General features: G+C 37.4%; 1 protein-coding gene across 3 annotated transcripts; it reads left to right on the top strand.

Annotated features, from left to right (window-relative positions):
• The first annotated feature begins 159 nt into the window (after nt 1-159).
• entpd4 (ectonucleoside triphosphate diphosphohydrolase 4) lies at nt 160-13,253 on the top strand. 3 transcript variants are annotated; one of them, XM_073867562.1, is made up of 13 exons: nt 160-399; nt 804-952; nt 2,867-3,064; nt 3,150-3,355; nt 3,850-4,000; nt 4,087-4,190; nt 4,365-4,427; nt 4,505-4,659; nt 8,418-8,584; nt 8,869-9,193; nt 9,399-9,487; nt 9,590-9,748; nt 11,799-13,253. In XM_073867562.1, exons 2-13 carry the CDS (start codon nt 945-947, stop codon nt 12,034-12,036), a joined length of 1,863 nt encoding a protein of 620 aa, XP_073723663.1. In that variant the 5' UTR covers nt 160-399; nt 804-944; the 3' UTR covers nt 12,037-13,253. The 3 variants fall into 3 exon arrangements, with proteins under 3 accessions (XP_073723663.1, XP_073723664.1, XP_073723662.1); XM_073867563.1 differs by having other exon boundaries at nt 800-952; nt 4,505-4,635; XM_073867561.1 differs by having other exon boundaries at nt 800-952.
• The last annotated feature ends 1,013 nt before the right edge of the window (nt 13,254-14,266 follow it).

The raw sequence follows: 14,266 nt of genomic DNA, 5'->3' as shown, positions 1-14,266 counted from the left end.
TAGAAATTGATTTATTATTTAAACTAAATCATATTCAATATCTTTCAAATATATATTATCTGTCTTTTTAAAAGGCTGACAGGATTATAATCCATTTACAAATAAATGCGATTACAGTGGCAAATGACGTCAGAGCAGCCATGTACACGCAGTCGCCGACTTCCGGCACAAGCGCGCATGCGCAGTGTCCGTCTTTACTACAGAATCGAACTGTTGCTCGGTACCTGCCGAGAATCAGTTGCTTTCCTCAGCCAAATATGTACTATCTGTACTTTTTGTAGGATTAAACTGCCATATTAATGTGTTCTCTGATAGGAGTTTAATTATTGGACCGTTGGATTCAGAAATCGCAGAAAATGGCTGTATTACCGGCGCATCCGTCTCAGATTTAGCCAAACGGTGAGAACATATGTTTGCGTTAACTAATGTGTTACTGATTACAAGTGTGGTTAACTTTTTTGACAGCTTTTTATCAACCCACTCTGTTTCGAGCATTACAGGTCTGCTGTTAAGTATCAACAGAGACTTCTAGTTCATTTCTAACGAATCGGCTTCCGTTTACGTTCTCGGCCTGGGAAAAACACAGCTGATGATTAGATATAAACTGTTGTCTGCGTTTTAAAACCTAGTTAGTTGTCTGTCAAGATACTATATCGTGGGCACTAAACTGTAGAAATGACGCACTTACATACTGTCTATGTAGGCAACGCCATTAACTGTGTGATCTTTCTATCAAGCACCTTGTGTGTTATTAAATGAGCTTTGCACGCTGTACTCATGGTCCTCTCGCTTCCTAAAGTCAGGACATGCCACGTCTGCTCAGTACACCTGCGCACGTGTGAAAGCCCCTGATGATGACTTGATATTTGACGTCATGGAGGAATACACCTGTACAGAGAAGAAGACTTGAGTTCATCCACTTCACCTGTTCATCCACTCCAGCAATGGGAAGGTAAGTACTAACCATGTTCCTAACGCAGTGGTTGTGGGTTTGAACCCCAGGGAACATACATACTGATAAAATGTATCAAAGGTGCTTTGGATAGAAGAGTTAGGCAGATACATAAATGTAAATATACATTAATGCAGATACATAAATGTAAATATGAAAATTAAAATGTGTAAGCTTTTTATTTACTTTGTGGTATTTACTTTCTGGTAAACATTGTTTACCAGGCAGCCACACAATTGCTGAAACTATTTGTAAGGTCAAGTATACACTATTAAAGTGACACATTCCCGGTATTATTGTGCGTACTTTTCTAGTTGGTCTTCTTTAAAATGCCATTTCTTGCGCAACCTTGACTTTGGTTTTAGCTGTCGTCTAGATCAGTGTTTCCCAACCCTGGTCCTCGGGCACCCCCTCCCAGAAAGTTTTAGATGTCTCCTTATTTAACACACCTGATTTAAATCATCAGCTTGTTAGGGAGACATGTTTACCATTTTAGAAGGAGGCTGATGAGTCGAATCAGGTGTTTTAAATAAGGAGACATCTAAAACTTTCTGGGAGGGGGTGCCCGAGGACCAGGGTTGGGAAACACTGGTCTAGATAGCTTGCTTTGTTATCTGTAGTACACTGCAATGGAGGCACAAATACTGTAGGTTTTAGGTCTGCAACTAATGATTATCATATTTCATAATCGATTAAAGGCGGAGTCCACGATGTTTGAAAAACGCGTTGGAAAAGGAGACGGGCCGACTACCAAAACACACTTATAGCCAATCAAATCAAATCAAATGCCGGGTTGCGTATGTGTGGGGCGGGTCTATCAACAGAAGGTCCAGATTCTATTGGGGTAGGGGCGTGTTTGTTTAGGTGATTTCAAATATCAACATTGGCTTTCAAACATCATGGACTCCGCCTTTAATCGGACAATAAAAAAAATCGATTAATTGTTCAAAACCATAAATATTACTCATTTAGATTTTTTTAACTTGTTATAGTTAAATAGGTAATAAATTAGGGTATTCGCGTGTAGAAGTGTACTTTTAAAAGTGCAAAAGCCACACACTCGTACAGACAGATTTTTACTAATATCAGGGTTCCCACGGGCCCTTGAAATCCTTGAAAGATTGTGAATTTGGGGGGGGGGGGAATGTAAGGCCCAGGGAAGTTTTTGAAAATATACATACATAGATACAGGTCATTGAAAGTGCTTGAATCTATTTTATGCAAGAAGTTTTCTGGAAAAAAAATCCATATTAATCCTTGTGTAGTGTAGGATAATATCATAAAAATTCTAGACTTTTTAAGCACACGTGTTAAACTGTTCGCTTTAAATGCTTATATCTTCTGTATGCGAATGTTGATTCATACCAAAACGCTTTTTTGCATAGTTGTGTTTGACACATGAAAACGTCTCGGGTTACGTATGTAACTGTTGTTCCCTGAGAAGGGAACGAGACGCTGCGTCTCCCTTGCCATACTTTCTGCATCCCTGTAACGCCGTCTTTGGCAATATTTCAGATAGAAATATACTTCCTGGCTCCTGTGTCACCCTGTCTTTGTCGTTAAGCCTCACCATTGGTTGAATTTGATATAAACATTCAGACACACTTACTCCTGGAGGCGTCCCCAAAGTGTCACTGCAGTGACGCAGCGCGAGTTCCCTCGAAAGGAAACTGTAACAATGTATCTTAAAAGGTAACACAATGTAACCTTGCTCTCACTTGAAATGTGTCCCCACGTTTAGTCCTTGAATTTGAGGGTATTGGACCTGGAAAGTCCTTGTAAGGTCCTTGAATTTGAAGTTAACTAAGGTGTGGAACCCTGTAGTAGATTAGACACTTTAATGCTTCACAGAGATTACATCATTATATAGAAATCAAAATCATAGAAATTTGTCTGTCTGCTTTTTGTATACAGGATTAGCATTTCCTGCCTGTTTCCAGCATCCTGGCACTTCAGTTTATCACCAGTGGTGCTGCCGCGCTTCCTGTTGCCTTCCTTCAGACAGTTGCTGCTGCTGGGTCTGTTGGTTAGCGTGATGGGGCTTCTGTACCTGCTTCTGGTTACAGGGAAGGGCCAGTACAGCTGGTTAAGAGAGGACAAGCACTACCACACGTAAACACACCAATCTTTTCTGGGTCACATTGATTCACTTGTCACACAGTTCTGTTATCGTGATCAGATGTTTTGTCTCCTTTAGACATTTGGGTCGGGTACCAGATTTGGAAGCCACAGACACCAATAACCCCAATATTAACTATGGGCTCGTGGTGGACTGTGGAAGCAGCGGCTCCCGCGTCTTTGTGTACACGTGGCCACGGCACAACGGCAACCTGCACGAACTGCTGGACATTAAGCAGATGAGAGACGAGCACCGAAAGCCTGTGGTGATGAAGATCAAGCCAGGTCAGTATGGGAGTGATTGAACAATGATAGGGATTTTTTTTAGCTAAATGGATCATTGAATATACTTACTTTTGTGAATCTACTCAAGTACTCAACTTCAAATGGACACTGCTGTGTGTACTTTAAAACACTTTAGATACAATTGTATGTCCTAATATCTATTTTGTGTGTATTCAACGTACTGCCATTGTTGTTTTAAATGCGTGGAATGGTGCACCGTGATTGTTTAAGTGGATTTATTCCATTCTGCAGAGTGTTTTGGGAAAAAAGATGACAGAATAACACGGCAGATATTTTATTTTAATTTACTTTTTAGTACTGACCAGATACAATCCTGATTTTGGCTATTACTCATTTAAAAAAGGCGTTTATCGCGATTTCCAACCAAACTCTTCATATATAGTTTTAAAGAAATTTTGGATCACCTCTTCAACCATTACTCCTGTTTGTATCAATGCTTTTTTTCATTCTTAATCTAGTTAATTTGTATGCAGGTATCTCTGAATATGCATCTACACCCGACAAGGCCAGCGACTATATCAGCCCTCTGCTCAGTTTTGCCGCTCAGCACATCCCTAAGAACAAGCATCAGGAAACACCCCTGTACATTCTCTGTACTGCAGGAATGAGAGTCCTTCCTGAAAGGTGTCTGATCCGTCACTCCCTACTTAACACAAACACAAGCCTTGGATGCACCCAGCCACATTTGCTAAGATTGTGCTTGTTTTTAGCCAGCAGGAGGCCATCTTGGAGGATTTGAGGACTGACATTCCGGTGAATTTCAACTTCCTGTTCTCTGACTCCCACGTGGAGGTCATCTCAGGCAAACAGGAAGGTAAGATCAACCTCTGTCATTCGCTGTGTCTGTTGAAAACCATGAGATTTGAATTAGAAAGTGATGAAGAAGAAGAACACTTCGTTGTAGTTTTAAATCATTGTTACTATCCTCATACTTCTTTTTCAAATCCTTAATCTTTGGTATTACAAACACCATTTTTTATTTTTACAGGAGTATATGCATGGATAGGGATTAACTTTGTTCTGGGGCGATTTAATCATGTTGAGGATGATGGTAAGCGTTTCTAGTATTTTCTAAAATATTTAAAAGCCCATACAAAGATTACACGGGTTCTTCATGTTGTATCTCAGAACATGAGGCTGTTGTTGAAGTCCAGGTCCCTGGCAGTGACCAGCAGGAGACGGTGATGCGCAGGCGCACGGCTGGCGTGTTGGACATGGGTGGCGTCTCTACTCAGATCGCATACGAAGTGCCCAAAACTGTAAGCTTTGCTTCTCCACAACAGGTTATTATCTATGATCATTTACAGTATTTTTGAAACCTGAAGTTTTGGGTTTGTCATTCTCATTGTTTCATTCTTTGTTCTCCTGGTACTCCATTGTCCCTGGCCCAGTGCAGTTTAAGGCCACGGTGAATTTATTGAACTGATGTCTTGGACTGAGATAAGCCTGCTGCATGCTCCTATAGCAGCATGGTGCTTACGCTTTGAAAACAATACTAACCGCTTCTTAGCACAGAAACGTTACTTCATTTTCAGAAAAAATTAATTCCCGATAATTTACTCACCACAAGTTTTTTATGTCGAGAAAGAATTGAGTTTTTTGAGGAAAACATTTCAGGATTTTCCTCATATATTCTGTAATAGATTTTGTTGGGCCCCGGCAGTTTACAGTTTCAATGTAGCTTTAAAGGATCCCAAACGAGGCATGGGGATCTTGTCTAGCGAAACGATTGAAGAAAAATACAAAATAAGCACTTTTGAACCACAATTTCTCATCTGCACTGGCCGTGTGATGTGCCTGCGCGACCAATTGCGTAGGCACATCAAAAGGTCATGCGTTACACATGTGCAAAGGCCATTTGAACCAAATAAACTGACACAAAGACATTCATTAGTATCATTCAGCATACAAAAACATCTGAACACTCCCCTTTCTCCACATTTGTAAACACTGTGGTGGTAGTTTCGCATACATCATACGTGACCTTTCAATGTGCTTACACAAATGCGTAAGGTCGTGCTGGCACGTCACACGGATAGTGCAAGATGAGTTATGATACATATAATATATAATGATACAATAAATGACAGTCGTTTTACTGGATAGGACCCTAATGCCTTGTTTGGGATCATTTGGAGCCTTTTGAAGCTGCATTGAAATGGCTTTTTTAAACTGCATTGAAGCTGTGGGCTGTTGAAGTCCAATAAAGTCTATTAAATTGAGGAAAATCCTGGAATGTTTTTCTTAAAAAAAACTTGACTGAACAAAGAAATACAACTACATTTTGGATGACATGGGTGTGAATAAATTATCATGATTAATTTTTTTATGAAAATGGAGTAATCCTTTAAAGGGGGCATAGTCCATTTTTATGTGTACGCGAGGGTCCGTGTACATTGCTCGTGACACAATTTTCGTCATGAGAAAAGTGTGTGAGTCAGATTTTTGAAACCCCGCGTACATTGTATGCAGAGGTTGCGCATGCACGTATGAGAGAATTTAGCCCAGGAGATGCATTGCATTTTGTTGCAATGCACATGCGTCAAATGTCTTTGTACACGTACGAGTCGAATAAACTATACTTTGCAAGGCTGTGCGTTTGCTTACACATAAAAAACAGACTATACTCGGGTCTACACTGTATATCATTTAGTCTGTGTTTGTTTCTGAGATCTGCTTTTTACCTAAAAAAAGTGTCACAACAAATAACATTGCCTGTTATGATTGCAAAAATAGTACTAAGAGCGCTGTTGATTAAAGCTGCAATACGTAACTTTTTCAGGGGGGGTATGAATAAAAATCAAGTACTTAAATGAATAGTGTTTAAAACTAGAGCTGCATGATAAATTGCATGCGACAGTCATGCGCATCTCGTCAGTAAAGCCGTTTTTTTTATTAGTAGGAAATCGCATAATAATTAATAACAATCACGTGATTTATAGTTTCAGCCCTATTTAAAACTATCTTCTCACCTTTGCCCGATTCTAAATGGATAGCAAAAATAATAAGTCTCATTCACTATTAATTGCATACGTTTTTTTTTATACGCACACTTGAACTTCTCATGAAAACTTTTTTATTTGGGAGGTTTTGCTGTCGCTTGAGGAAGCCAGTGCTGTCCACTGACCGGAGTAACATTGAGTATTGTATGCGTTAACAAATATGACATTTAATTTATGTTTTAGAGACACACAATCTAAAATAAAACAGACAGGAGATCAAGTGATTGATGTTTGGACTTCTCATTGCATTGACATGACATTTACATTAGGCATTAAGCAGACGCTTCATATAGAGATTTAAAAAGTGAGGAAGGAAAGCGTAAAGATCTTCTTTATATGTGTAGAAAAAATAAGTAGGCTATAATAATGTGTAATGTAATGTATTAATAATAATAATAATAATATAGATCATGTATAATAATATAATATAATACAGAAAATATTATAATATAAAATATAATCATATAAATTTGATATATCAACATTATTATAAACATTATAATTATAGCCTAGTATTTGATTACAGCGTACGTGATTATTACGTACGAGTGTTTTTAGGTTTTCTTGAATTTTTGCGTACATTTAGAAGACATTTTGATACGAAAGTTTTTGTTGAATCACGATTTGTTCATGAAAACATCCGTACGTACATCTAACGCACAAATATGTGCATAGTACACATGCTTAATGAATGAGACTTATTTTTTTGTCATTTGATCGGCTGGATCTGTTTCTGTAGCAAAAACAACATCTTAGCGTCATTTTTGTCACATTCGTAAACGAAGAAGAGGTCAAGGCTACTATATTGCATGTGTGTGCTGCGGTGGATGGTGAAGCATATTTAGTTTTAATTACAACTCTTTAATTGTTTTCAAGAAAACATTTCCACACAAATCCTGATGAACTCTGAGATACCAATAATTCGGAATGATTTTATAATGGAATTTATTTATGTTTTTGTATAAGACATTATATATATAATTTTCTCACTTCAGTTAACGTTAAGTTCAAAACTTCATACAAGTATACACAGTTAATAAAAACGTTGAGTTTCACAGCTGTGTTTATATAACATATTAGCCCTTTTAAATCCCTTGTAGACATTCATTTAAAGTGCAGTACAGTAAACACCACTTTTATTAAACGAATATATACATAAAAATGAATGCGTATGTATTATTGGCAACATGTCACGGGTGCTATAAAAAGATCTTTACTTTCTGTTAAAAGGTATCCCGGTTTAATGGATTAACACTGGGATTGCCAATATGAATGTGAAAATAAAAACGGCACAAACGTCACCGTTTTAATAAGCTCGGAGGCTGCCATTTTGCTTCTATTAATGCTACAGTGAGGTAAAAATGGTAAACAAATCTTCAATCAGTAGATTATAAAATTATATGAAACAAAAGATGAGTTATAAATGCACACAGACAGCAGGTAGCGGTATTTGGTCCGCATTTCATAAAAAATACAGCATTAGGTCTTCTGTTCAATCCTTTCACAGAGAGTAACATAAATGAAGAATAATACAGAAAACATACAAATAAAAAATTAAATAAAAATAAAGACGATTTGAGAGGTCTCACATGAAAAACTATAAAAGGTACCATACTATATTTACTGTAGTAATATTTCACAACTATTACACATTATCAGTTTCAGAATGCGAAACATAATGGTGGCCTCCATAGGTTAAAATAAGTATTACATGTTGGGGTTGTTATAATAATGAAAATATTTAATGTGATTCTATAAATGAATTTTAGAAGTTGGGGCAAATATAAAGTATTAAAGCATACAATTCTTCAATGTCGGGGTACCTTTTAACAACTTGGAGAGATTTCCTTTAACATCATTGGATGAATATGAAGCTGCTTCTCATTTTACTTGCTTTGCTGTGTTTTTTTTTTTTTTAATTGTGCAATTCATAAATTTTTCACAGTAACTACAAATGTGTGTTTATAGGATGTAATGTTAAGGAACTTTTATTTAAGTCCCAGTTGTCTAATATTATGTTTTGTGTTATGTGGCACCAGGAAGAGATAGCGAAGAATTTACTGGCAGAGTTTAACCTGGGCTGTGATGCTCACCGAACCGAACACGTGTACCGCGTGTACGTCTCAACGTTTTTGGGTTTCGGTGGGAATGCGGCTCGGCAGAGATACGAGGAGAAGCTCATCGGCAACACGCGTATGCAAAACAAGTAAGATTTTGCAAAAAATACAGATTTTTTTTTCTTTTTATATACACTATACGTCTGCATTTATGTATGAATTAAATTTGTGAATACTTAATATATGCGGACCACAAAACTTTAAAATTGATACGTATACATCATCCGAAGGCTGAATAAATAAGCTTTCCATTGATTTATGGTTTGTTAGGATAAGACAATATTCGGTTGAGATACAACTGTTTGAAAATCTGATAATTCTGAAAAATATTGAAATGTTTAGATTTATCACATTCTCATCCGTATGTCTTTAGGCTCCTGGGTCAGCATCAGGGGGAGAGCGTGGACTCGCCCATCCTCGACCCCTGCCTCCCTTCGGACATCCAGGATGAGGTCGGTCCTCAGGAGCAGAAGGTTCACCTGCGCGGCACTGGAGACTTTGACCGTTGTCGCGTGTTGCTCCAGCCGTTCCTCAATCGCACCAACGACACCAATTCATCGCTTAACGGAGTCTACCAGCCGCCCATTGACTTTTCCAACAGCCAGTTTTATGGCTTCTCTGAGTTTTACTACTGTACTGAAGACGTGCTGCGTATGGGAGGACACTACAACTCCACCAAATATACTAACGCTGCTAAGGTACACATTCAGTTAGCATCCTGGTGCATGTAAAGTGCTATATTTGGAGATACGTTTGGTGTATTTGTTATTGTAAATAAACACAGCAGTGATGAAGTGTCTTATTTCACCCCCATGAGGTTTATTTTGTGATATTGATCTGCTTGGAAAATTGACCTTTGATGTCGTGGTTGCTGGTGTTAACCAGATTAATGTCATTTCACAGAGTTACTGTGCCACCCAGTGGAAAACATTGAAAGAGCGCTTTGATCGAGGTCTGTACGCCTCACACGCAGACCTACACAGACTCAAATAAGTGCAATATCAAGTTGAATACGAAATGAATAACAATGCTGCACAATTTATTAACATTAATAAACGAATTACCGGACTGCTGCTTTTTTGTTGTTGCAGATATCAATGCTTTAAGTCTGCCTGGATGTATGAGGTGCTCCACTCAGGGTTTGCGTTCCCAACAGCGTACGATAATCTCAGGACGGCCCTGCTAGTCTATGATAAAGAAGTCCAGTGGACGCTTGGAGCCATTTTGTATCGCACACGTTTTCTACCTCTAAGGTAAAACATCCTCACAAGCTGTGTTTCCATCCAAACGTGAAGCAAATCTTTTCTAAAGTTGCAAGAAAGAAAAACAAACTAATGCGAAATTAGGTCAGTTTCCAAAAAGTGTTTGGAGCACACGACGGTGGTTTTGGTAACGTAGTAACCAACAGTAAATTCAAAAAGGCACGCTTAAGAGGCATGTACATCAAGGTGTTTACACCGGTGGCCAGCGTTTGTTTCCAAAGGAAGCACCACACAGCTGCCATTTTTTTCCGCTCTGAATCTCGCATAAAATCTGGTGGAAACACAGCTGGGTGATTCTCACGAAAACTTGGTTTTAAAAATGTCAAGCATGAAAATGTAAAAATTGCTTAAATTTACTTTTTTTCCCACCAGACATTGAAAAACAAAGTATGGAGTAAATGGGAACATTAATTTAAAAACTTTTACTTATCATTTAACACTTTTTGTAACATAATTATAAAAATTAGTCCTAAAAAATCTCATTACCGCAACAGTCAGAAAACATCAACACTGACATATTTTCAAAATGACATGACAAACCTGAAAGAACATAATTTGGAGAATCTGCACATGCATTTAAAATCAAAGTATTATGCTTCTATTAATTAAATTAACATTTAATAAGCATCTGTTGCGGTAATGATCATCAAAATGTCGTGTAAGCATTCTGACAAGACAATATTTCAAATTAACTGTAAAAAATGATCTTACCTGGAAGCCATCTTGAAGTAACTGGTCCATGTGCTTGGTCACTCAAAATCAAACTTCATTAAAATTCTGTATGTGTGCTTAAACTGTTCTCAAAAAGTGTTGCGGAGGATGAGAACATCAGGCATGGACACATCATTTTCCTAATTTTTCTTCATTATTATTATACATGAATATTCAGTTAATATTTTTTCTGTCATCTAAAGTAGTCTAGCAAAACATCCATTTATTTTTTTTCTTAATATTTTTGTGTTAATTTGATTAAATTACAACATAACGCATGTTCAAACACAGCTGGACACATTGCGGTAATGAGAATTTCAGCAGAAAATCAGATAAAATTTCCAATTATAAATTCTTATGTTGAAATCACACATTGTGCAAGGTAGAACACAGTATTGTGTTAATTCTGATGCTTTTTAATGTTACTATATTACACATTTTAAAGCTAAAATCATTAGTGCCGTGGTGTTTCAATGGTTTCGTGAGAATCATCCAGCTACTGTTGACTTCAGTTGTACTGCCACTTATAGGCCCTGTTTACACCTGGTATTAAAATGCATTTTGATCGAACGGATCACAAGTGGACGACGCTAAAGACGGGTGTAAACAGGGTGTAAAACGTTTTGAGCTGTCCGCTTTCTATCACATTGAGAGGTAGTCGAAAACACTTTCGATAGGTTTGCTTTTGTGGTGAAAACGCACATGTGATCAAATGTGTTCGAGGGGCCACAAAAAACGCCTACTCTTCACAAATTGATCAAATGTGTTATGAATCAAGCAAAATGTTTTTACATTAGGCAGATATGTCTAGGACTATACTTTCATTCTGGTGTAATAATCAAGGACTTTGCTGCCGTAACATGACTGCAACAGGTGTAGTGATATTACGCACTGCTCGAAAATAGTCCCCTTGGTAACTTTCAATAGCAGGGGACTATTTTCAGGCACTGCGTAATATCATTGTGCCTGCTAATGCGCAATGCTAATGGTCTGGTCAGATTCAATGGATTATGCTGGGCTATGCTAGAAGTGGTACAGCCAGAACCGGATATCGGCTGGGTGGATTCCAGAGCGGTGGAGATCGGATGTTTAACTCTAGGGGAGCTGGAAAATTAGCATATTTTCAAAAAAAGTGAAGTGTCCCTTTAATGCGGCTGCTCTCCTTCCCTTCATTTTTCCTTATCATTAGATTGAGACTTGAACTGGATTTCACAGACAGGGTCTTTTATTTTAATCTTAAAGGATTAAGCATCTCCGCTTAACTTCCCCATATGTCTATTTTGAATAGACGTGTGTGTAATTTATTGTGTATTTGTTGTTGTTATCTCAGGGATATCCAGCAGGAGAGTCTGAAAGGCAGTCATTCTCACTGGCAACACAGCTTCTCCTTCATGAACAACCATTATCTCTTTCTGGCCTGTTTTCTGGTGGTGGTTTTGTCCATCCTCCTTTACCTGCTCCGTCTGAGGCGCATACACCACCGCTCAACGCTGCACCGCAGTGCCTCCGCTTCCATCCAGTGGCTGGAGGAGGGCCTGGGGTCACCAGACCTCCCCGTTACCCTATAAGACCCTGTCAATCATAACAACTGACCAATGGCTAGAGGAGAACTCTCATGAAATGTGAAACTCTTCGATGTACCTCTCCAATGATGGCGCTTTGGTTTTTTCCACTAATTTTGCACTCCGACGACTCCATCTACTACAATCTCCATGTTGGCCACCACTCACCTGTCAGTTCTGTTTTAGCGGATTCACAAAATAAATCACAATGGATATGTGTTGAAATGACATTCAGTGAATTTTACTGTAGGTGTATATTTAGATATTCATGCGTAAAGACTGCAGCTCCACTCATTGCCATATTTTGAATGATTATAAGTGTTGCCATGTGTGGTGGCTCGTGGATGTCATTTATTCTTTTTTGGCCAGTTTTTATTTATTAGAGGAAAGCTGAGACTGCCTTTGATTTTCAATGTCATTATCAATGTGAAAGTGGTTGGTTGCATAGCATATGGTTGGTACGTGAATTTTTTTAATGCTCCACATGGCAGCTGCCCTCAAACTCCAAACAAAATGGAACATTATATATTGGTGATGCAAAAGAGAAGTGGAGCAAGGTTGGTATTTTAAATAGTGAATATTAAATGTTTTTATCAACAGATATTGCACAGTGAAAGGAGTTTTTTCTTTTCGATATCACAGAAATTGCACCTGAAACTTTTCCATGAGTCGTAATGCATCTGTCTTGTTTTGAGATTTTAAAGCGATGTCAACACAAATGGACTGGAATAATAATGTTCATGATAATGTGATGGGAGAATATTCACCCTAAATGTTTAATGGCAGATCTTATGGTATCAGACTTTTTCATGGATGATACGGTTATTGTCTCATTATGAGCATGTGTATGTGCATTTTTATATTCCCATGTGATATGAATCGGTGCAATATTTTTGTTTTCTTGTGTGGGGTTAAAAGGCAGTTTTAAGAAAGGAATTGTCAACACTTTAAGGTACCATTAGTGTAACATAATTATTTGTTTGTTTTTTTTAAGATGGATTCCATCTTAAAGGAATGTGTTGCTTTGAAAAGAGTACACTTAACATATTTCAGTGCAATTTCCCCCTATGTCGTCTTATGAATCCTCTGATGTAAAGATCATTCACTGCTGTGGTATTTATTGTATGAAAGCGCAGGTACCGTATTCACAAAAGCTGCACGCAGAAAACATCAATTCCATCACTGTTGCTGTCGTTAAAGATAAAGACAAATTATAAATTAAATCTGTGTTTTATTTTCCTTCACTTTTTTTGTTAAAATATGGACTTGATATCAGTGGGATCAGTTTAGTAATTTACGTGAGTACAGTTTCTGCATGCTTTTTTAATTAGTAATGCTTACTAGGTCAAGTCGTTCACTATTAAATTCCTACTACTATTATTACTATTCTAGTGTTCAATGGACAGCAGAAAATGACCTAAAATTACACTGCAGTGTATTGACTGGAGTCTTGTGAACAGTATGTTGAAGATCTTATGCTCATTTGAACATTAGGCAAAGACGGCTTTCTGTAGTGGGGGTTGTTGTGGTAGTTACTGAGACTCAGTATGGATATGATCATCAATCAAAATACTATACTGTATTTACGATTTTACCACTAGGTGGTGCAAAGGCACAATTGACATTTGCTAGAAAAGCCTGTAATTATTAGACGTTCTTTTTTGAAAAGGAAGGTATAACAATGAAACAAAATTTTGGGGATAAAATACACATAGTACAGAATTCCCTGATAAGAGTCTATGGATTCAGTCTTTCAGATGTCTCTGCTGATGGTCTGGGTATGTTCCATTTATTCCACATCACTTTATATAAAAAAAAACACAATAACATGACAAAGTAAGTATGAACGAATATGGTAAGCATATTTTTCATAAAAAACGAATTTAATGTCTTGCCAGATTATATACAGTATGCTCAGGAAAGAATCATTTAGCATGAACTCTGAAAACAGTTGTTCACTGCATAAGCACAGAGAAATGAAATAAAGGACCCTCATCATTTATCATTTTTATATAAATAAAACTTTTGAAACCAAAAAATTTGATGTCTTTATTATTATTTTTACAGTAATAGCAGTGCAAATTGATATATGGAATATTACTTAATTCAAACTTTAATTATTTCGAAAGTTACTTGAATCTGTTAAACTTTTTTTATTAAACATATACTTTTATTAAGCAATAATAAACATGGCACAGAATCACAGCAACTTTATTTTACCTTAAACAAGTTATTA

Source organism: Misgurnus anguillicaudatus, chromosome 5 (genome assembly GCF_027580225.2).
Source record: "Misgurnus anguillicaudatus chromosome 5, ASM2758022v2, whole genome shotgun sequence".
Taxonomy (NCBI): Eukaryota; Metazoa; Chordata; class Actinopteri; order Cypriniformes; family Cobitidae; genus Misgurnus; species Misgurnus anguillicaudatus.
Note: the sequence above shows the minus strand (reverse complement) of the source record. Positions and strands in the feature narration are given on the sequence as shown.